The 22,114-nt window shown below is 35.2% G+C and overlaps 1 protein-coding gene across 4 annotated transcripts in view; it reads left to right on the top strand.

Annotated features, from left to right (window-relative positions):
* The window catches only part of Crot (carnitine O-octanoyltransferase), a 47,610-nt gene that overhangs the window by 5,795 nt on the left and 19,701 nt on the right, over positions 1 to 22,114 (top strand). For 3 of the 4 annotated variants that reach the window (XM_047561086.1, XM_047561085.1, XM_047561087.1), the window contains 4 exons: positions 1,208 to 1,344; positions 2,751 to 2,932; positions 3,084 to 3,208; positions 17,187 to 17,295. In XM_047561086.1, coding sequence (XP_047417042.1) covers positions 1,208 to 1,344; positions 2,751 to 2,932; positions 3,084 to 3,208; positions 17,187 to 17,295 — 553 coding nt within the window. The remainder of the gene's footprint in view (positions 1 to 1,207; positions 1,345 to 2,750; positions 2,933 to 3,083; positions 3,209 to 17,186; positions 17,296 to 22,114) is intronic. The other variant, XM_047561088.1, reaches the window with a different exon arrangement.

Below are 22,114 nucleotides of genomic sequence, written 5' to 3'. Positions count from 1 at the left end.
CTGTCTTATGTGGGTCAACTTCTCTGGAGAGTAAACCTCTCGTTTTTCTACTTGGATTGCCAGGCTTTGTAGACTGGAGGAAGGGATCTACGAGGCAAGTTGGATGAGGTTGTCATCTGACTGCTCCTTTAGAAAACTTTCTAGCAGTCCTGCTTTTAGCCTTCATTTCCCCTTTATCTTTTGGAGGTACCATGTGTTATGAATTCTTGAACATATTTTGGATTCTACTGTGGGAATTTGGAAATTGGCTTGCTTATTGATTTACATCTAACCTTTCCCCTATTCTCACCACCTCCATTCCTCAGGCCTTAGCTATTTACTTTCTGTATTCTGTAAAGCCAGTCACCATTTCTAATTGCAAAATATTGCTGAACTTGTCAGCCATCCTCTTTCAATTTCTTTATTCTAGTAGACTCTTCCCTTTTTTATTACTTCACTGTCATTTTAACAGGTTTCTAGAATGAGCAGAAATAAATATGTTTGGTTCATTTTAACTGGAAGCACTCTGATGTGTCCTTTTTTCATGAACTACTTTCATCAGAAAATTCTAGTTTCTTATTTTTTAAAAATTTAATTTTTTATTATTCCACTTTTAACTATTGACTTGTACTTTCTCTAAATCCACCTATTAAGTTGACTTTGGCAGTTTGCCAGATAAAATTTCAAAAGGGCAAAATATTAAAAAGAAGATATTAATGTCTCATGACTTCTAATTATAGCTTTATTTCAGAACACTTGGTTTTCACGAAATATTTCCCTTGGCCATGAGGCACTTAAAACTGCTCTGGGTAGGATTTATCCTTACATATACATATATTTTACATTATTTATATAATGGTCAAGGCTCCAATTTGAACATTAATGGAAAGATGCTTTAATTTCTCTATTTTGTGGTTAAGTAGGATTTACTTACCACTGGACTAATAACTAGATGATAGTTCCACCTCATAATTTTAACTATCATCTAGAATGATTTAAAATAATTTCAGAAAATTGTTATCAGAGTACATAATATCCATCATTTTAATTTTTACAGTAATTTGCATTGTTGCTTTTTAGCCATTTTCATGTTGTCAGCTCATTATAATTTATTATGCTGCAGTATTAATGTGTTTTACATATGTAAGTCATAATATTTGTATATAGTAATTCAGGTAATTTGGTGGTGCTTGATGTCTAAATGCCTTAAATGCATTTTTCTTTATAGTAAAGCCATTTGCAAATGAAGAAGAATATAAGAAAACTGAAGAAATAGTCCAAAAATTTCAAAATGGAGTTGGAGAAAAATTGCACCAGAAATTACTGGAAAGGGCAAAAGGAAGAAGAAATTGGGTATTTACTTTAGTATGTTTATAATTGAATAATTGATGATCTTAAAAGAAGGAAAACTAAAAATGGGCAAAACTTTCATTTTAAATTATTGTTATAAAATCCTTGGAATCATTGTTGTCATTATAATTATCTAAAGGAATGAATGAATCACTTAACTGGGGAGTTTTAAGTGTTGTGAGTGGTCCCCTATCTTATGTGAGAACTTGTTAAGATGCAGATTTTCTGAGAACAGTGATTCTGATTCAGTATATGTGAAAAGGGGCCCATAAATCCTTGTTTTAGCAACTATTCCATGTGGTTCTGATACAGGCAATCCATAGACTATGCTTGAGAAAAAACATTTTGTTCAAGTGGACTATAGCCTGAAAAATCCCTGAGAAGCACTAAAATAGAGTGACACAGAAATATTTAAACACTTCATGGGAGAAAAGGAGTGGAGAATAGTTATGAATAATTTATATTTCAGTGAGGTATATTGAGGGAAATGTTCCTCTAAGAATTATTGAGGGTCTCAATAATTTTCCACAAGGAATCTTTGATTTCTTTTGCTTCTTTACTTTACTTCTCTAATATATGAAAGAATGGATTTTAATACCTAAAAAGTATTTTGTTGGCCTAGAAATAATGATTGTAATTATGCTTTTGGAAATAAATTCTATTAATGATCTTTTTGTGAGCTGTTGATATACAGGATGAAATAATAAAGTTTTCCACTTCCAGATTTCTTTGTTGTTTATTCTGAACCTTGGGTTATTTAAGTGGGATAAAGGTAAAGAAGTTCTGCCAGTATCCTTTTGCCTTAACTTTTTATGAAGTGCTCATTATAGTTTATAACATTGGTTTCTTTAAAAAGGACTGATAATTTGATAAGACCTGCTTGCTTATGCATGAAACTCAATTGCATATTATGAAAGAAGGACACACAGTAAGAATTGTCTATGAAAAATCCAAATTAGTTTTAAGCCTACTGAAAAGTTCTTTAAATTTATGATTTAATAGTTGTTTTTGTTTAGAAAAGGAAAATTTAAATGCCTTAATAACTGTTATCATTAGGTGAGGATTTAGTAATATTTATTATACCTCAGGTGCTCTGTGGGAACAACTAAGTACTTAGTGAGATACTGTGATTTTGAAATGATAGTCTCTGAAGGTGCCTTTTCTGTGCTTTCTTGTTTCATGTTTTTTTATAGTGTATTTAAACAAATAGTATTTTGGATCTTACAAGTCCAAAAAAATGATCACAGTAGCATTTTTCAATATCTATGATGATTTAAACAAACAAACAAAAAACATGTTTTTAAGTATTATAGAATAAATAAAGAACAAATGTAACTTTTTCTTTCTTTTCTTTTTTGGCCAGCGGTTGCACATTCAAGTACTATGAAGAACATTAGGCTGATAATTTTAATTTCTTTTAGCTGGAAGAATGGTGGCTGAATGTTGCTTACCTGGATGTTCGTATACCATCACAGCTAAATGTCAACTTTGTCGGTCCTTCTGCCCATTTTGAACACTATTGGCCTCCAAAGGAAGGGACCCAGTTAGAAAGAGGAAGTATAATCCTTTGGCATAACTTGAACTACTGGCAGCTGATAAGAAAGTAAGGGTACTTATATGAATTTAGTAACAAATTTACCTAAATTTCAGTTGGCAATATGTTGAAAATACTTGGGGAGGACTACTATGGTTGTGGTAGTTTGATTTATACGTTTAATAATTGCTTCTTGATCAAAATACTTTTTTGTTAATAGAGAAAAACTGCCTGTTCATAAAGTTGGAAATACTCCTCTAGATATGAATCAATTTCGAATGCTGTTTTCTACCTGCAAGGTTCCAGGAATTAATAGAGATTCACTTAAGAACTATTTTAGGACTGGTAAGTAAAAACACAGGTACTTTTTTTTTTAGTAAAAGCATTTGGATTTTGGTAGTTTTGTTGTGATTTCTATGGACACTGGAACCTGCAGTTTTGAAAAATGTTTCTTATTGTTCTTTGACAAATCAAAGGCTTTCCATGAACCTTGTCTTTAATTTGTTCTGATTAGTTTGAATGTATTATAAGGGAATTAATTTTTTAAACTATCATGCATGATTGAATATAAACCTGATGCTTTTTTTGCATCATTTGAGAATTTAAAATATTTAATTGAAGAATAAAGTTATGAATATTAAGGAAATCATGAAGCATAGGCCTGTATAACCTCTTTTTCTACCCTCATTTCTTTTCTGAATTATCTTGAGTGTTTGCTTGTGTGTTCCATTATGTTCTAGTTTTCTTTGTGAATATACTCTTTTTTCCCCCTTACCTGAAATCAGGCTTCTTGGAGGCACATGGTTTCAGATTGAGTCACCAAAATTTTGTTTTTACTGTCATTTTATGGCAGTTTCTTCTTGGTGTTCTAGCATATCTTGAAATGGAAAATTATGCTGTGGCAACTGCTGATTTCTACTTACTTTAGGAATTTTTGTATTTTATGACTTTAACAACAGTGTATAATTACTGCACAGTTTAATTATGAATGGACTTTTTTCATAAAGAGGAAACTTATAGTCAATTGTGCTCATAGTATGAAGGTTATGAATTTACTTTTGTATAGAACTCACTTCCTCTTTGAAAACCTTTCTAGATGCTTGAGATGCTTAATGTGCTCAAGCCACCACACATTTACCTTGGATGTTGCAAGTGAAACAATTAACATAAAGGATTAGGAAAGCAGGGTTAAGTATGGTACAGAGTTTCACACCCAAATATTAATGGAAAAGGTGAACAGGAAAAACTGATGTAAGAATAATACTAGTTAAGAAAAAAAATGTACTTATCAGTTAAGAAATTAAGTCAGTGTCCGTTTTTGAATTCAGTTTTTGTTACTTAGTAGGCATGTTCTTAAATAAGATACTCTGTTGAGTTGATGTGTGTCAAACGGGGATTGTGTCTCAGAGCAGTGATTTTAGCTATCATGATTATTATAATCTTGGACTTACAGCTATATAAAGAGGTGAAGATAGGTAAAGCTAAAGTAATAGGTCAATGTGAAAAAACATCAGACAGTTAATCGTAAATAATGTACAGAAAATTCAAATAAGATGAGTCACTGTAAATGTTTCAGATTAGGTAGTGAAGGAAGGCCTCTGTGAGGATCTGAATGATGACAAACCAGTATGTTTTTTTAACTTTTTCTTTGTTTTTGTCTTTAACTTTTTGTTAAAAGAAGGCTCCAGGTGGGAATAAACTTGGTGTATTCTAAGGACATTAATGATAGAGCAAAGCAGGCAAGAGAAGGGCAGATTCAAAAGGGTACTATAAGCTATTTTGTATAGTACTTTATACACCGAGATAAGCTTTTTCACTTTTATCTGTAATTTAAATAGTCCTATTAATTTTTGTTTGTTTGTTTTGTGAAACTGGGGATTGAACCCAGTAGCATTCTACTACTGAGCTATATCCCCAGCCCTTTTTATTTTATTTTATTTATTTTTTATTTTAATTTATTTTTATTGTAAATAAATGGGATACATGTTGTTTCTGTTTGTACATGGAGTAACAGCATACCATATGTGTAGTCATACATTTACATAGGGTAATGATGTTTGATTCATTCTGTTATTTTTTTCCTTCCCCCCCACCCCTCCCACCCCTCTTTTCCCTCTATATAGTCCCTTCTTCCTCCATTATTGCCCCCCTCCCACCCCCCATTATGTGTCATCATCCGCTTACCAGTGAGATCATTTGCCTTTTGGATTTTTGAGATCGGCTTATCTCACTTAGCATGATTTTTTCCAATTTCATCCATTTGCCTGCAAATGCCATAATTTTATTATTCTTTATAGCTGAGTAATATTCCATTGTATGTATATACCACAGTTTCTTTATCCATTCATCAGTTGAAGGACATCTAGGTTGGTTCCACAGTCTGGCTATTGTGAATTGAGCAGCTATGAACATTGATGTGGCTGTATCTCTGTAGTATGCTGATTTTAAGTCCTTTGGGTATAGGCCAAGGAGTGGGATAGCTGGGTCAAATGGTGGGTCCATTCCAAGTTTTCTAAGGAATCTTCACACTGCTTTCCAGAGTGGCTGCACTAATTTGCAGCCCCACTAGCAATGTATGAGTGTACCTTTTTCCCCACATCCTCTCCAACACCTATTGCTTGTATTCTTGATAATCGCCATTCTAATTGGGGTGAGATGGAATCTTAGTGTAGTTTTGATTTGCATTTCTCTTATTACTAACGATGGTGAACATTTTTTCATATGTTTGTTGATTGCTTGTAAATCTTCTTCTGTGAAGTGTCTGTTCATATCCTTAGCCCATTTGTTGATTGGGTTATTTGTATTCTTCGTGTAGAGTTTTTTGAGTTCTTCATATATTCTGGAAATTAGTGCTCTATCTGAAGTATGAGTGGCAAAGATATTCTCCCACTCTGCAGGCTCTCTCTTCGCATTGCTGGTAGTTTCCTTTGCTGAGAGAAAGCTTTTTAGTTTGAATCTATCCCAGTTGTTGATTCTTGCTTTTATTTCTTGTGCTATGGGAGTCCTGTTAAGGAAGTCTGATCCTAAGCCAACAAGGTGAACATTTGGACCTACTTTTTCTTCTATAAGATGCAAGGTCTCTGGTCTGATTTCGAGGTCCTTGATCCATTGTGAGTTGATTTTTGTGCAGGGTGAGAGGGGTTTAGTTTCATTCTATTGCATATGGATTTCCAGTTTTCCCAGCACCATTTATTGAAGAGACTATCTTTTCTCCATTGCATATTTTTGGCCCCTTTGTCTAGTATGAGAAAATTGTATTTATTTGGGTTTGTGTCCGTGTCCTCTATTCTGTACCATTGATCTACCTGTCTATTTTGGTGCCAATACCATGCCATTTTTGTTACTATTGCTTTGTAGTATAGTTGAAGTTCTGGTATTGCGATACCCCCTGTTTCATTCTTCCTCCTAAGGATTGTTTTAGCTATTCTGAGTTTCTTATTCTTCCAGATGAATTTCATGATTGCTTGTTCTATTTCTGTGAGGGATGTCATTGGGATTTTAATTGGAATTGCATTGACTCTGTATAGTACTTTTGGTAGTTATGGCCATTTTGACAATATTAATTCTGCCTGTCCAAGAACATGGGAGATCTTTCCATCTTCTAAGGTCTTCCTCAATTTGTTTCTTCAGTGTTTTGTAGTTTTCATCGTAGAGATCTTTTACCTCCTTGGTTAGATTGATGCCTAAGTATTTTATTTTTTTTGAGGCTATGCAAATGGAATTATTTTCCTCATTTCCCTTTCAAGTGTTTCGTCGCTTGCATATAAAAATGCTTTAGATTTATGCATGTTGATTTTATAGTCTGCTATTTTGCTGAATTCATTGATGAGGTCTAGAAGTTTTCTGGAGGAGTTTTTTGGATCCTCTAAATATAGCATCATGTCATCAGCAAATAGTGACAGCTTAAGTTCCTCTTTTCCTATTCATATTCCTTTAATTTCTTTAGTCTGCCTAATTGCTCTGGCTAGAGTTTCGAGGACAATGTTGAATAGAAGTGGTGAAAGAGGACATCCCTGTCTTGTTCCCGTTTTTAAAGGAAATGGTTTCAGTTTTTCTCCATTTAGAATGATGTTAGCCATGGGCTTAGCATAAATAGCCTTTACAATGTTCAGGTATGTTCCTACTATCCCTATTTTTTCTAGTGTTTTGAGCATGAAGGGGTGTCGTATTTTGTCGAACACTTTTTCTGCGTCAATTGAAATAACCATCTGATTCTTAAGTCTATTGACATGATGGATTACGTTTATTGATTTACGGATGTTAAACCATCCTTGCATTCCAGGGATGGACCCCACTTGATCGTGGTGCATGATTTTCTTAATATGCTTTTGGATACAGTTTGCCAATATTTTGTTAAGGATTTTTGCATCTATATTGATATTGGTCTAAAATTTTCTTTCCTTGATGTGTCTTTTCCTAGTTTGGGTATGAGGGTGATATTAGCTTCATAGAATGAGTTTGGTAGGGTACCCTCTTTTTCTATTTCCTGGAATACTTTGAGAAGTATTGGAATGAGATCTTCTTTGAAGGTCTTGCAGAACTCAGCTGAGAATCCGTCTGGTCCTGGGCTTTTCTTGGATGGTATGTTTTTAATGGCTTCTTCTATTTCATTGCTTGATATTGATCTGTTTAAATTGTGTATGTCCTCCTGGTTCAGTTTGGGAGGAGCTTATGTCTCTAGAAATTTGTCAATGTCTTTGGTAGATTCTATTTTGTTGGAATACAGATTTTCAAAGTAGCTTCTAATTATGTTATGTATTTCAGTGGTGTCTGTCATGATATTTCCTTTTTCATCACAAATTTTAGTAATTTGAGTTTTCTCTCTCCTTCTCTTTGTTAGTGTGGCTAAGGGTTTGTCTATTTTGTTTACTTTCTCAAAGAACCAACTTTTTGTTCTGCCAATTTTTTGAATTGTTTCTTTTGTTTCAATTTCATTGATTTCAGCTCTGATTTTAATTATTTCCTGTCTTCTACTACTTTTGCTGTTATTCTGTTCTTCTTTTCTTAGGGCTTTGAGCTGTAATTTAGGTCATTTAGTTGTTGACTTTTCATTCTTTCCTGGAATGCACTCCATGCAATGAGTTTTCCTCTTAGTACTGCTTTCATAGTGTTCCAGAGATTTTGATATGTTGTATCATCGTTCTCATTGACCTCTAAGAATTTTTTTATCTCCTCCCTGATGTTTTCTGTTATTCATGTTTCATTCAATAGCATATTATTTAGTCTCCAGGTGTTGGAGTAATTTCTGTTTTTTATTTTGTCATTGATTTCTACTCTCAGTCCATTATGATCTGATAGAACACAAGGCAGTATCTCTATTTTTTGCATTTCCTAAGGGTTGCTTTGTGGCATAACATATGGTCTATTTTCGAGAAGGTTCCGTGTGCTGCTGAGAAGAAAGTGAATCCACTCGTCAGTGGATGGAATATTCTATATATGTCTATTAAGTCCAGGTTATTGATTGTGTTATTGAGTTCTATGGTTTCTTTGTTCGATTTTTGTTTGGAAGATCTATCTAGTGGTGACAGCAGTGTGCTAAAGTCACCCAGAATTATTGTGTTGTGGTCTATGTGATCCTGAAATTGAGAAGGATTTGTTTGTTGTACAGGGATGCACCATTGTTTGGGGCATAAATATTTACTATAGTTATGTCTTCCTGATTTATGGTTCCCTTAAGCAGTACGAAATGTCCTTCTTTATCCCTTCTGACTAACTTTGGCTTGAAGTCCACTTTGTCTGATATAAGGATGGAAACCCCCACTTTTTTACTGAGTCCATGTGCGTGGTAGGTTTTTTCCCATCCTTTTACCTTTAGTCTGTGGATGTCTTTTTCTATGAATGAGTCTCTTGCAGGCAGCATATTGTTGGGTCTTTCTTTTTAATCCATTCTGCCAGTCTATGTCTTTTGATTGATGAGTTTAGGCCGTTAACGTTCAGGGTTATTATTGAGATATGATTTGTATTCCCAGTCATTGGCTTATTTTTGGTTTTTAAGTTGGCTTGGTTTCTCCTTTGAGTGGTTTTTCTCTAAGGTAGTTCCTCCCTTTGCTGATCTCCATTGTTATTTTTCATTTCCTCCTCATGGAATATTTTGTTGAAAACATTCTGTAGTGCATGCTTTCTATTTGTAACTTCTTTTAACTTTTGTTTATCATGGAAGTATTTTATTTCATCTTCAAATCTGAAGGTTAGTTTTGCTGGGTATAGGATTCTTGGTTGGCAACCATGTTCTTTCAGAGCTTGAAATATGTTGTTCCAGGCCCTTCTAGCTTTTAGAGTCCGGGTTGAGAAGTGGACTGCTATCCGTATTGGTCTCCCCCTACATGTAATCTGATGCTTTTCTCTCACGGTTTTCAAAATCCTATCTTTATTTTGAATGTTAGGCATTTTCATTATAATGTGCCTTGGTGTGGATCTGTTGTGATTTTGTGCATTTGGTGTTCTGTAAGCCTCTTATATTTGATTTTCCATTTCATTCTTCAGGTTTGGGAAATTTTCTGATATTATTTCATTGAATAGATTATTCATTCCTTTGGTTTGTATCTCTGTGCCTTCCTCAATCCCAATAATTCTTAAATTTGGTCTTTTCATGATGTCCCATAGTTCTTGGAGATTCTGTTCATGATTTCTTACCATCTTCTCTGTTTGGGCAACTTTATTTTCAAGATTGAATATTTTGTCTTCATTGTCTGAAGTTCTTCCAAGTGGTCTAGTCTTTTGGTGATGCTTTCCATTGAGTTTTTTATTTGGTTTATTGTTTCCTTCATTTCAAGGATTTCCATTTGGTTTTTTTTTGAGAATCTCTATCTCTTTGTTGAAATGATCTTTTGCTTCCTGCAGGTGTTCTTTCAGCTTATTAGTATTATCATTCATTGCCTGCATTTGCTCTCTTATCTCATCCTTTGCTTCGCGAATCATCTTAATCATGTATAATCTGAAGTCCTTTTGTGACATTTCTTCTAACATACTGTCATTGGATTCTATTAATATAGAATCTAGATTTGTTTGGATCATTTTCTTCCCTTGTTTTTTCATGTTGTTCATGTATATTCCCCTCTAGCAGTGCAGATCTGGGGTATTGCAGATTCCCCCCTATAGACTTACAGTGGCCCTATAGATTTCCAAAACACTTTCTTTAAGGGGAGATCAATATTAGCAGTGCGCAATTCAGACACTGTGCAATCCTAGACCAAATGGCCCCTATGAGGACAATAATAAAATTGTCATAATAAACAGAATGAGTTCAAATATTATCTTCAGTAAAATAAACAGATTTGCGATAAGGTCTTCAGTTTCTAATGGAGGACAAAGAGGATGCAGAGGGATGTAGAATGTGGCTGTTAATGGGATAAGAAAAGATTATACAGAAGTTCTAGATAATAGAAAGGGTGAGAGTGTAATTAAAAGAAATTGGATGTTAGAATGCAAAAAAGGGAGAAAGAGACTCTGAGGGAACAGGTAAACAAAAGGAAAAGAGAGCAAGAAAAGTAAAGAAATAAAAACTTAAATTTTTCTATAAGGAGAAAAAAGAAAATCTACAATATAACAGTCATATAGTAATGAAACCTCCCAGTGTTTAGTAGCCTGATGCATGAGAGGTACCTGACAATGAGCTTCAAGCCTCCAGCAGGCGTCTCAGGATGGGATTTGCCCCACCTAAAGATGGGAGCTATGGCTTCCAGGATTATCCAAGATGGCCGCTCTGGCTTCGAAATGTGTTGGCAAATGGGGAGCTGCAGCTCAGGTTGTGGACGTGGTTAGCTGGAGGTCCTGGAGGCGGGATGCGGTTGGTCAGTCAGGGGTCCTGGAGGTTCGGTGTGTTTGGTGTGGTTGTGGGATCCTGGAGGCCGGGTGCAATCATTTGGTCTGGGGTCCCGGTAATAGGGTGCAGTCAGTTGGTCTGGGGGTCCTGGCGGCAGGGAGCAGTCAGTCAATGTGAGGGCCCCAGAGGCAGGGAGTGATCGGTTGGGCTGAGGGATCCTGGAAACGGGGCTCAGTCAGTCTGGCCAGGGGTCCTATGGGGCCTGGCTGTTGTCTCAAAATGGCGGTAGCCACGTGTAATCAAACCTGCAGGTACTGTAACAGTGAACTTCGAGGCAACAGCAGGCAGCTGGTGCTCCACTGGCGGTCGGCAATCAGTTTGCCGACTGTTGTCGGACGTTTGGGAGGTGAATCTCATGTGTTGGGTGATGGATAGGTGTAAGGCAGGCAATGGACCGGCCAGAAGCAGGCAAATGGTGGATGATAGGCGCCTGACAGTGAGCAATCCACGCTCAAAAAAGGCATTGATATGCTGGCAGACTGCAGGTCATCATAGCAGACAAATGGGGTAAACACCAGGGAATGAATAAGCAGCAAAAACTGCCTCACCAAGAAACAGGTATCCTCTGCTTGAAACCAGAGTTACGGAGCAACAAGGAACGCAGCCTCCCTCTAGTCCGCCATCTTGGATCCTTTATTTTATTTTTGAGACAGGGTTTCACTAAGTTTCCCAGGCTGGCTTCAAACTTGTGATCCTCCTACCTTAGCCTCCCCCCGTGGTATGTGCCACAGTGCATAGTTATTAATGGATTTTGAGAAAGGGAGTGATATCAGATTTAAGTTTCTAAAATTTCATTCTACTTGCTGTTTGAAAAATGGAATTTTAGGAGACAAGTACCATAGCACAGACCAGTTAGAAAGTTGTTTGAGAAGTTCATGTGAGCCATAATGATGACTTGTATTAGATGGTGGCATGGAGGTGGTAAAAAGTTATCCAGTTCTGGATATGTGTTGGACTAACAGAATTAGCTAAAGACTGGTGGTAAGATATAAGTGAATCAGTTTCAGATATCAGTTTCCAGCTACTAAGGTAGGAAGGTTGCATGAACCCAGGATTTCAAGGCTAGCCTTGGCAACTTAGCAAGATCCTCTCTTAAAAAAAAGGCTTGAATAATTAGTGAAGTGACTGGCACGTGAGTTCATATTGATTCATCATATTTGTAGGTTGTGTGTATATTCATAAGATGGTAAAAATTGAAAGAAGATGTTTTAGGAAAATCAAGAGGTCACTTAGACTGTTTGAATTTAAGATGGCTTTTAAACATCTAAGTGGAAATGTAAATTGGCAGTTGGAGATACTATTTGGAATTCTGAGAATTCAGGAATGCAGATATGGATTTAGAAGCCATCACTAGCAGGCCTAGAAATTTTTTCTAAAGTCATAAAAATAGCTAATATTACTTTTGAAACATATATAAAGGTGGTCAAGAAAACCAGTACTGATCTTTATCACAATGCAATACAGTATTTGCCCGTTAGAGGAGCCAGCAAAGGAGACCAAGGCAGGGAGGAAGAAAACAAGGATATTGGTCTTGTAGAAGTGAAGAGAAGGGAGTGTTTTATCTAATGCTTCTGAGAGGTCAAATGAGGTGAAGTTGTGACCACTGGATCTGTCAAAATTATGTGGACAGACACCATCCTTGACGAGCAGTTTTAGTGAAAGTTGACCATCTAGAAGAGATGAAAATAAATTGATGAAGTGGTGACATTTGGAAATATTGTTTGCAAAAACAAGTTTTGTTGATGTGCAGTGGGAGATTTAAAAAAAAGGTTGAAAGATGGGTGATATGTTTGGGGAATGATATAGGAGAGAATGGAAATAGTCTGTCTTGATAGAAGAATTTAAGGAGCCAGAGTCATAGAGAAGATAAGAACTGAGAGGACGAAGGGCAGAAACAGCAGAGAGGTTAGTTCTTCAACAGGAATAAGGAAGAAGGGGAATAGGAGGGAATTCAGAAGGTATGTATTTACATGCAGACAAATTAGCCAGTTTTGTTGTAGGAAGATGAGGTCCTGTGTATGGCATGTGTTTTCCTTAGTGAAAGAAGAACTGAGGTCATTAACTGGGATGGAAAATTTGAGGAGAAAGTTTGAAATAATTTTTGCGTGAAATGGGAAAAACATACATACTGTGGAATTGTGCAGTTGCTGACAGTGTTGAGTGCTCCTTTGAGATATATGTTCATGAATTTAAAGTTAGCCCAGCACTGGGGAATGTAGCTCAGCAAGAGCCCTTACCTAGCATGTACAGGCTACATACATACAAAATACACATACACACAAAATATCGAATAAAATTTAAAACAGACTGGGCAGTGTATTTTTTTCTATAGCAACATTCAGGGGCATGTGCAGAGAACCAGGGGTGAAAGATTTAAAGGCTTTTTTTTTTTTTACCAAGGGAGAAATTACAACATTGGGCATGGAAATCTATCCTGAATAAGAAGAAATTTGAAGAAATTATGTGAGTTGAAGGGGAAGGGAAGAGTTCAAGCTGCCAAGGATAAAAGGATATCTGAGTAATAAGATTATACTTAGAACTTTATTTAACCTTTCCCTAAGAAACCATTTGGACTAATTCAGTCATGCCTTTCATCTTTGTTTGCCTCATTTTGCTCAAAAAGTTCTGATTTCTGTGTCATCTCATGTCATCTCAACCCATGAATTTCCACATCAGCAAATTTGGTCCAAGTTCTCCTGGCTCTGACCCACCCTCACATTTCCCTCAAACTGTCTGGAACTCATGATTCACAACAGTGATTATATTTTCATCCTTCTCTCTTTTACTGTTACTAAAACTTGATTATTGTTTTTAGTTTACTACTTCCTGCATAGCCATCTCAAATGGTGATTTTTTTTTTCTTTTTTTAAACTTTGGTACCACAGGGGTTGCCAGAGCTGTTGCCATCCTCTTTACTTATCTTTGTCCCTCTCTCATTTTCTCTTCATAGTTTGAGCTTCTGTGGGCCAAAAACACAAAACAAACCAAAAACCCATCAGATTATATCAGCATTACTTGTGATTGTAATTACTTGTGATTGTGCAGTGACTTTCTGATCATTCACCCTTCATTCATTGATTGCTTTAGCATCAGTTTTGCTGTCTTTCTTCCATTACTATGTCAGGTTTTTTTGTTTTGTTTTGTTTTGTTTTTCTGGTGCTACCAGTGATTAAACCCAGGAGTACTCTGTGATTGAGCTGTATCTCCCCTTTAAAAAAAATTTTTTTCAACTTTAAGACAGGGTTTTTCACTAAGTTGCTGAGACTGGTCTTGAACTTGTGATGCTCCTGCCTCAGCCTCTGAAGAGCTGGGATTATAAGTGTGCACCACCTCACTCAGCACTTCAGTCGTATTCTTGGTGAATGTAGCTTCCCATTGTAGGTGACCCAAAGCCTCTTATTTTGTTCACTTTCTACCTCTAGGAATCTGTGTCTCCACTCGTTCTCAGTCAGCCACTTTTTCCAATGGTCATGCCTAGACCTTGTTATTACCAAAAACTTCATCACCCCTAACATTTGCAATTTCGAGCATCACTCCAATCTCCACTTTCTGTTCACAACATGTATCCTTTAGTGTTCATTCCAATTTTTTCTTTGGACACATTGTAATGAACAGTTCAGTGACTTTATTGCTCTGCACAATTCCATTCTTCCTTTGCTCCCAATCTTCACTTCTTTTTGTGGCTCTTCGTTGTATTCGCTTCCTTGCCCCCCGACTCCCCCACCACTGCCCATGCTAATCCAGTACAACCTAAACACTGTTCAAAATCCAGTCATATCAAAAATGCCTTCCCTAAAAACTTAGTTGGCCGTAGAAAAATCACAAAATCTCTCTTTATGATCTTAGTTAAACCTTGATTGGCCCCACTGAATTCTTTTGTCAGTTTATTCTTTCATTTTCAGAGAATATTGTTTTATGCCTTTCTCCTTCATTATTCTAGCCAGTGAACTATTTTATTAATTCTCAACAATTACAAAGCAATATTCCCATCATCAAATTACCAGGTTATCCATTGTAAGCAGACTAATGACCCCAAAAAATGTCTACTTCCCAGTCTCTGGAATGATGAATATATTAGGTTACATGGTAAAGGAGAAGTAAGGTTGCTAATCAGTTGACCTCGAGATGAGAGTGGGCCCAACATATCACAAGAGTCTGTATAGTGGAAGAAGAAGCCAAAAGAGGACCAGAGAATTTGCAGCATGAGAAAGATGTGATTTTTGTGGTATTTGAAGATGAAGGAAGGGATTCCTGAACCAAGGAATGTGGACATCCTCTAAAAGCTAGAAAAAGGAAGGAAATAGATTCTGTTTTAGAGTCTCCAGGAGAAACACAACACTGTTGGAGTAAGACACATTTCAAACTTGTCATCCTCAGACTTATAATTAATTTGTTTCATTTCAAGTCACTAAGTTAGTAGTAATTTGTTACAACAGCCATAAAAAACTTACTTATTCAAATATTTGCCCATCTTCCATTCCCTTGCACATTCATATACTTTGCCTTCCTTTAAAACTAAAATATAGATGAACTGTTCTGACTCCTGAGGACATCTCTTCTATTTGTGTTCTGAATCCCATTTTTGCTTAGTCATTATCCTCTTTCTCTGCTTTATTATCAGTTTTTTCTTTATTGGATCAGTCCAATCTCAACATCTTTCATATTAAAAGAAAAATAATTCACCTCTTGTTTCCTAGTCAAAATCACCATCCCCTCTCACCTAGGTTTTTTACCTGGACCACTTTCATTATCTTCTAACTGATCTGGCTATATCATCTCTTTTTTCCTGTTATCTGTTCTCCATGTAGCAGCTGAACTGTCCTTTTTAAAGTACTATTTAGTATTAGTTGGATCACATTATCACTGTCCTGATAATTGGCTGATAAAATCCCATGCTTCTGTCACACCTCCACTTCAACCATTTATTGGTTAATTTGGCATCAGATTTATTTTCTTTATCAGCCCCAAATTTTGGAAAGGATGAGGTCAGTAGTTCCAGCAATAAGAGTGGTGGGAAATGTAAAAGAATCTGGAGGTTTTTCAAAGGGCAGAGAAGGAACAAAGAAAATATGTACTTCAATTCCTGGGTCTTGAGGAAATAGGGTCTAAAGTAAGAGTAGTGTTTTCAGAGATGGTCCTTCCTTAGAATGAATAGGTTTCATGAGATGATGTGTGTAATGCACTTAATACCAACTGGTAATTTTCCTTCCAGTGGCAATGTATGTCTTCTCTCTCTCTCTCTCTCTCTCTCTCTCTCTCTCTCTCTCTCTCTCTCTCTCTCTCTCTCTCTCTCTTTCTTTCTTAGTGGAAGGGATAGGGCAGGGATTATATAGGAAGACCCTCTTGGTAAAGGGGTCTTTCAAAATGGGGATAACTCAGGATAGTCTGAAGTTTACAGCAGATAAAACAGTTCTTGGGGAATTAAGGTATACCAAAGGAATCTTAGAATCAATTATCAGTGACTTACCATGGTTATCAGAGCCTTAAGTAAAACTACAGATTGGGCAAAAATCTTTCCCTTTGCCACTCTGGCATATAATGCCCTTTTCTACTGAAAACTTTTATTTATTTTTTGGTACTCATGATTGAACCCAGGGGTGCTTTACTACAGAGATACATCCCTAGCCCCTTTTATTTTGAGACAGGATCACACCAAGTTGCTTATGGCCTCCCTAATTTGCTGAGGCTTGCCTCTAATTTGTACCCTCCTGCCTCAGCCTCCCGTGTTATTGGGATTACACGTGTGTACCACTACACCCACTGAAAACTATTTTATTGGGGAATCATTGCTAGACATTACTGCAACTAAATTATTTGGTTATCAATTAACATTAAAATAATTTTAAAGAGACACACATTTATTCAAATGGCTATCTTCCAGAATTCCTCTGTTCCCCTTCTTCCCCTTAAATTCCTGTCCCTAAACAAAATTATAAAGCCCTATAGTAGTTTGGGGTTTATGTGGTTCTCAGAGTGTACAAATACTTGAAACTTTTATGGATTTCTAGATGTCACATGGACAAGTTTCAAGAGTATATATTTCTATCATAGTAACTGAAATTCTATTAACTTACAAAGTTTTTTGAAATTAAATTAATTTTTACGTGATACATTAAAACAAAAATTATACACATTAATGGGCTACCATGCAATATATATCAATAAATGTGTATGTTGTATAATCAGGTTAAATGTATCTGTCTCCTGTAACATTGATCATTTTTTTTTATGGCAAAAGCATTCAAAATCCCTCTGACTTTTTGCAATACAGAGTATACAGTCATTATCTATAGTAGTTACCTACTGTGTAATGAATAGTACACCAGAACTTACCCTTATCTAACTGTAATTTAGTACTCATTGACCAATCTTCCCTCTTCCCCTGCAAGTTATTTTTATTCATGTGATATATTTGATGAATATATAAGTGAGTGATTATTTTCTTCTATTGGATACTTTGGGAGATTTCACTTGAGTGTTGTGTTTTCTGTTTTCTTTCAGAGAGTGAAGGGCATTCCCCAAGTCACATTGCAGTGTTGTGTCGGGGCCGAATTTTTGTCTTTGATGTAATACATGAAGGATGTTTGATCACCCCACCAGAGCTTCTCAGGTTTTCACATGACTGTCTTGAATCTCATTAGATCTTTTTTTTTTTTTTTTTTTTTTTTTTTCAATGCTTAAAATCACCTTTTATTTTTTTTTATTTTTTTTTTTATTTTTTTTATTTATTTATTTTTTTTTTTTACGTTTACATAGGGTAATGATGTTTATTATATTTTTCCCCTCCCCCCCACCCCTCCCACCCCTCCCACCCCTCCCACCCCTCCCACCCCTCCCACCCCTCTTTTCCCTCTACACAGTCCTTCTTTCCTTCATTCTTACTGCTCTCCTTAGCCTAACTCTAAACCTAACCCTAAACCTAATGCTAGCCCGTCCCACCCCCCATTATATGTCCTCATCCGCTTATCAGCGAGATCATTCGTCCTTTAGTTTTTTGAGATTGGCTTATCTCACTTAGCATGATATTCTCCAATTTCGACCATTTGCCTACCAATGCCATAATTTTATCATTCTTCATTGCGGAGTAATATTCCATTGTATAAATATGCCACAGTTTCTTTATCCATTCATCAACCGAAGGACATCTAGGTTGGTTCCACAATCTGGCTATGGTGAATTGAGCAGCAATGAACATTGATGTGGCTGTATCTCTGTAATATGCTGATTTTAAGTCCTTTGGGTATAGGCCAAGGAGTGGGATAGCTGGGTCAAATGGTGTTTCCATTCCAAGCTTTCTGAGGAATCTCCACACTGCTTTCCAGAGTGGTTGCACTAATTTGCAACCCCACCAGCAATGTATGAGTGTTCCTTTTTCACCACATCCTCACCAACACCTATTGTTGCTTGTATTCTTGATAATCGCCATTCTAATTGGGGTGAGATGAAATCTTAGGGTAGTTTTGATTTGCATCATTAGATCTTAAGCTGTTATTTAGGTTAAAAAAAATAAATGTTCAGACTTGTCTTTCTATGAGGTGACAGAAAGCTGAAAAATAAGAGTTTTATATGTGTATATTTTTAAAAGAATTATAGTTTGTTTTTAATTTGAATTTTTAATTTTACTAGATGTACATGAATATGTTCCACTTGGAAAAAAAGAAAACATTGCAGATATTACCAATCCCATTCCCTGTCCCCAAATTACACTCTCACTAGTTTTTGTGTTCTGTCCTTCCAGATCTGTTGCAATAAATTTACATACACATATCATTTTAAAAGAGAACATATATATTTTATATGTAGTATATAATTTTGTGTATATATATATATATATATATATACACACACATAATAGTATGTATATAATTCATACATATGGTATGTATTATTTTGTATGCATACATTTTTGGAGTAAATTATAGAAAATTTTAAAATGTAGAATTATATAATGAAGACCCCACATACCCAGCCCCTTCAGCATTACCTACTCCTAGATTCAATAGTTATAAATTCATTCAGCATTGTTTCAACTATTCGTTTTGTGTTCCTCCCTTCACTCCCATGAAGAAAATCTCAGTCATAATATCCTTTCAATATAACTATTTTAGTATATAGTTCTAAAATATGAAGATTCTTTTTTTTTTTTTGGTGGTGCTGGGGATTGAACCCAGGCCTTGTGCATGCTAGGCAAGCACTCTAACAATTGAGCTATATCCGCAGCCCAAAGATTCTTGAATAGTACTCATGTAGTACCATTATCACACCCGATGCCATCTTGTAATGTTAATAATAATTCTTTATTATCATTAAAATCTAATCAACTATTCAAATCCTTAGATGATTTTATAACTGTTGAGTCATATATATCTATATAATTTGAATTTTTTTAACTAAATAATTTAGCTTACTAAATAAGCAAGCTTACAAAAGTGCACACATATGTACAGCTGAATTCTCAGGTAACTGCCACCCAGGTCAGAACACAGTATTTCCAGTGCTCCAGAGGCTCATCCTCATACCTGTCCACAGTCTCTGTGCTTATCCTCCTTTGTAAGTGGAATCATTTAGATTATTTACTACTATGAAAATCCTTGTGCACGTCTTTGGTGCATGTGTACATGCATTTCTGGAATGCCTAGGAGAGGATTTGCCAAGTCCTAGGTTATATGTACATTCAACTTTAATACATAATGACAGTTTTTAAAATTAGTTGTACTAATAAGCATTTCCAGTAGTGTATGAGTATTTTAAGAGTTCATCATACATTCTTGAAAAGATTTCTTATTTTTATGCATTTCAATACATAGAATTGAAGAATATATTTATAATTGTTCTTTTATCCTATTAAAGGCATCAAATTTTAAATTTTTTATTTATACATGACAGTTGAATGTATTTTGACATATTATACATACATGAAGTATAATTCAAGTATAATTATTCAAGTATAATTAGAATATACATGAAGTATATTCTAATTAGGATCCCATTCTTTCAGTTGTACATGATGTGGAGTTACATTGGTCCTGTATTCATATATGAACATAGGAAAGTAATGTCGCATTCATTCTACTGTCTTTCCTGTTCCCATCCCATCACTTCATTCCCCTTTGTCTAATCCAAAGTGCTTCTCTTCTTCTGTCCTCCCCCCTATTGTGTGTTAGCATGCACATATCAAAGAGAAAATTTGGCCTTTGTTTTTTTGGGATTGGCTTATTCCATTTAGTATGATAGTCTCAACTTCCATTCATTTACTGGCAAATGCCATAATTTCATTTTTTCTTTATGGCTGAGTAATATTCCATTATGTATATTTATCACATTTTCTTTATCCATTCATCTGTTGAAGGGTACCTAGGTTGGTTCTATAGCTTTGCTATTATGAATTGAGCTGCTTAAAGGCATCATTTTGATGAATGATTCTTAATTTGAATGTAGTCTAATTTGTTAATCTTTTATCATATTGATCATATTTTTGTATTGTTTTTAAAAAATGTTCCCTAACCTAATACCATGAAGATATTTCATTACATTCTAAAATTTTGTTTGCCTTCCACATATACAGTTTGCCTAGAATTGATTTTTGTGTGTGGTATAAGGTAGGGATAGTTGTACATTTAAAAGGTGTTATTTTAGGCATTTTTCTTCAGTTTACTTCTTTTAGTTAATTATAAGGCAGTGGTATTTTTATAGTGGTGTAGGTACCTCATTCTCTTAACTGTTACATAGAATTCCATCATATTGATATGCTATGGTATATTTGATCATTTCTCTATTAATGCATATGGAAGTTATTTTCATTTTTTGCTGTAACAAACAATGAACATTTTCAAACATGTGCCTTTGTTTGGAGAAAATATCTTATGGGTTGATATTAGAAGTGAAATTTCTGTGTCATAAAATATATACCCTTAAAATTTTCAACCAAGTCCAGTTATTATCCAAAGCAACATTATTTTCCCTCATGGTATTATATGAAGATAAATCATTTTTTCACATTGTTGCTTTCATGATATTGCTAAATTTAATACATATCTGGTGAACTCACGTGTGAAAAATGGTTTTCATTGTTATTTGAATTTGCATATTCCTCCCTAGTATAGGATTATGCATTTTTATGTCTTTATAGGCCATTCATATTTTCTCTTCTGTGCGTTGTTTTAGTCTGTTTTCCAATTGTCTGTCTTATTTTATTCTTATGGATGTATAAAAGTCATTTACATAATCTGGATACTATTCCTTTATTGACTATATGTTTTACAAATATTTTCTTCCCATTAACTGAAAAAATATTTTTTGGAAATTGTACATCGTTAATTTTAATGTAGGCAAATTATCTTTTTGGGCTTTTGCTTTTATGATTTAGATAACATTTGACTGTGTATGTGATTGGTTCAAATTTGGCATGTAATTATTAGATCAGACTTATTCATTGAATTATCTAGAGTTAGTCTTGTACAAATTGAATACATGTAATTCATGGGCTTATTTTCACCTGTGACCATTTTTTCTTGGATAACAGAATTCAAATCACTATTTAAAATTAGGAGAATTCATATAAAAGTTTAGATTTCTGATTTCTCTTTAAAAAATTAATATTCTGACAATACCAACTGGCCCTGTGGCATAGCAACAATGGACTGGACACTGGTAGTTAAAAGTTCACATTTCAGACCATACAGTTTAATTCAGCTCCTACCATCCTAGCACTTCTTACACTGAGGCCAAATTATCTCCATTTATCATTTCTCTTACATGGTTTGTTTTGGTTGTTCTTGCTGCTTAATTTTAATGGAAGAGAAATATTCCTCTATTTCTATATCTCTAATGAAAGGGGATAATGAGAACCTCCAACATTATCATAGTTGGTTGGTGTACCTTCTTTTTTCATGTCTCTGTTCTTCCTCTTATATTCCTGTCAACCTCAGTGGTACCAATATCTACCCATCATCCAAGTCTGAGAACTCCTGGAATAACACTGACCCTCTTTATTGAAATACAGTTCACACACCATACCATGTAAAGTGTGTGAGTCAGTGTTTTTTAGTATAATCACAGAATTGTGGTTCCACAGTCAGTTTTAGAACATTTTTGTCACCCTCAGTAGTAATCCTGTGCCCGTAAGCTCTCCATTGTTCCCCAATCCTCTTCCGTACCCGTTATCATTCCCTCTACATACTTCCCAAAACATACCTACCCCACCAACCCTAGATAACCACCAGTTTACTTTCTGTTCTGTGAATTTGCTTATTCTGGACATTTCACATACATGGAATCTTATATCGTGATGTTTTGTGTTGCCTATTTTCATTTAGCAGAATGTTTTCAAGGTTCATACATGTTTTAGCCTGTATTAGTACTTTATTTCTTTCTATGGCTGAATAATATTTCATTGTATGTATATAAAAATAACATTTTATTTAACTGTT

This window comes from Sciurus carolinensis, chromosome 8 (assembly GCF_902686445.1).
Source record: "Sciurus carolinensis chromosome 8, mSciCar1.2, whole genome shotgun sequence".
Lineage (NCBI taxonomy): Eukaryota > Metazoa > Chordata > Mammalia > Rodentia > Sciuridae > Sciurus > Sciurus carolinensis.
The sequence above is the reverse complement of the archived record's forward strand: the minus strand, read 5'-3'. Positions and strand labels throughout refer to the sequence as shown.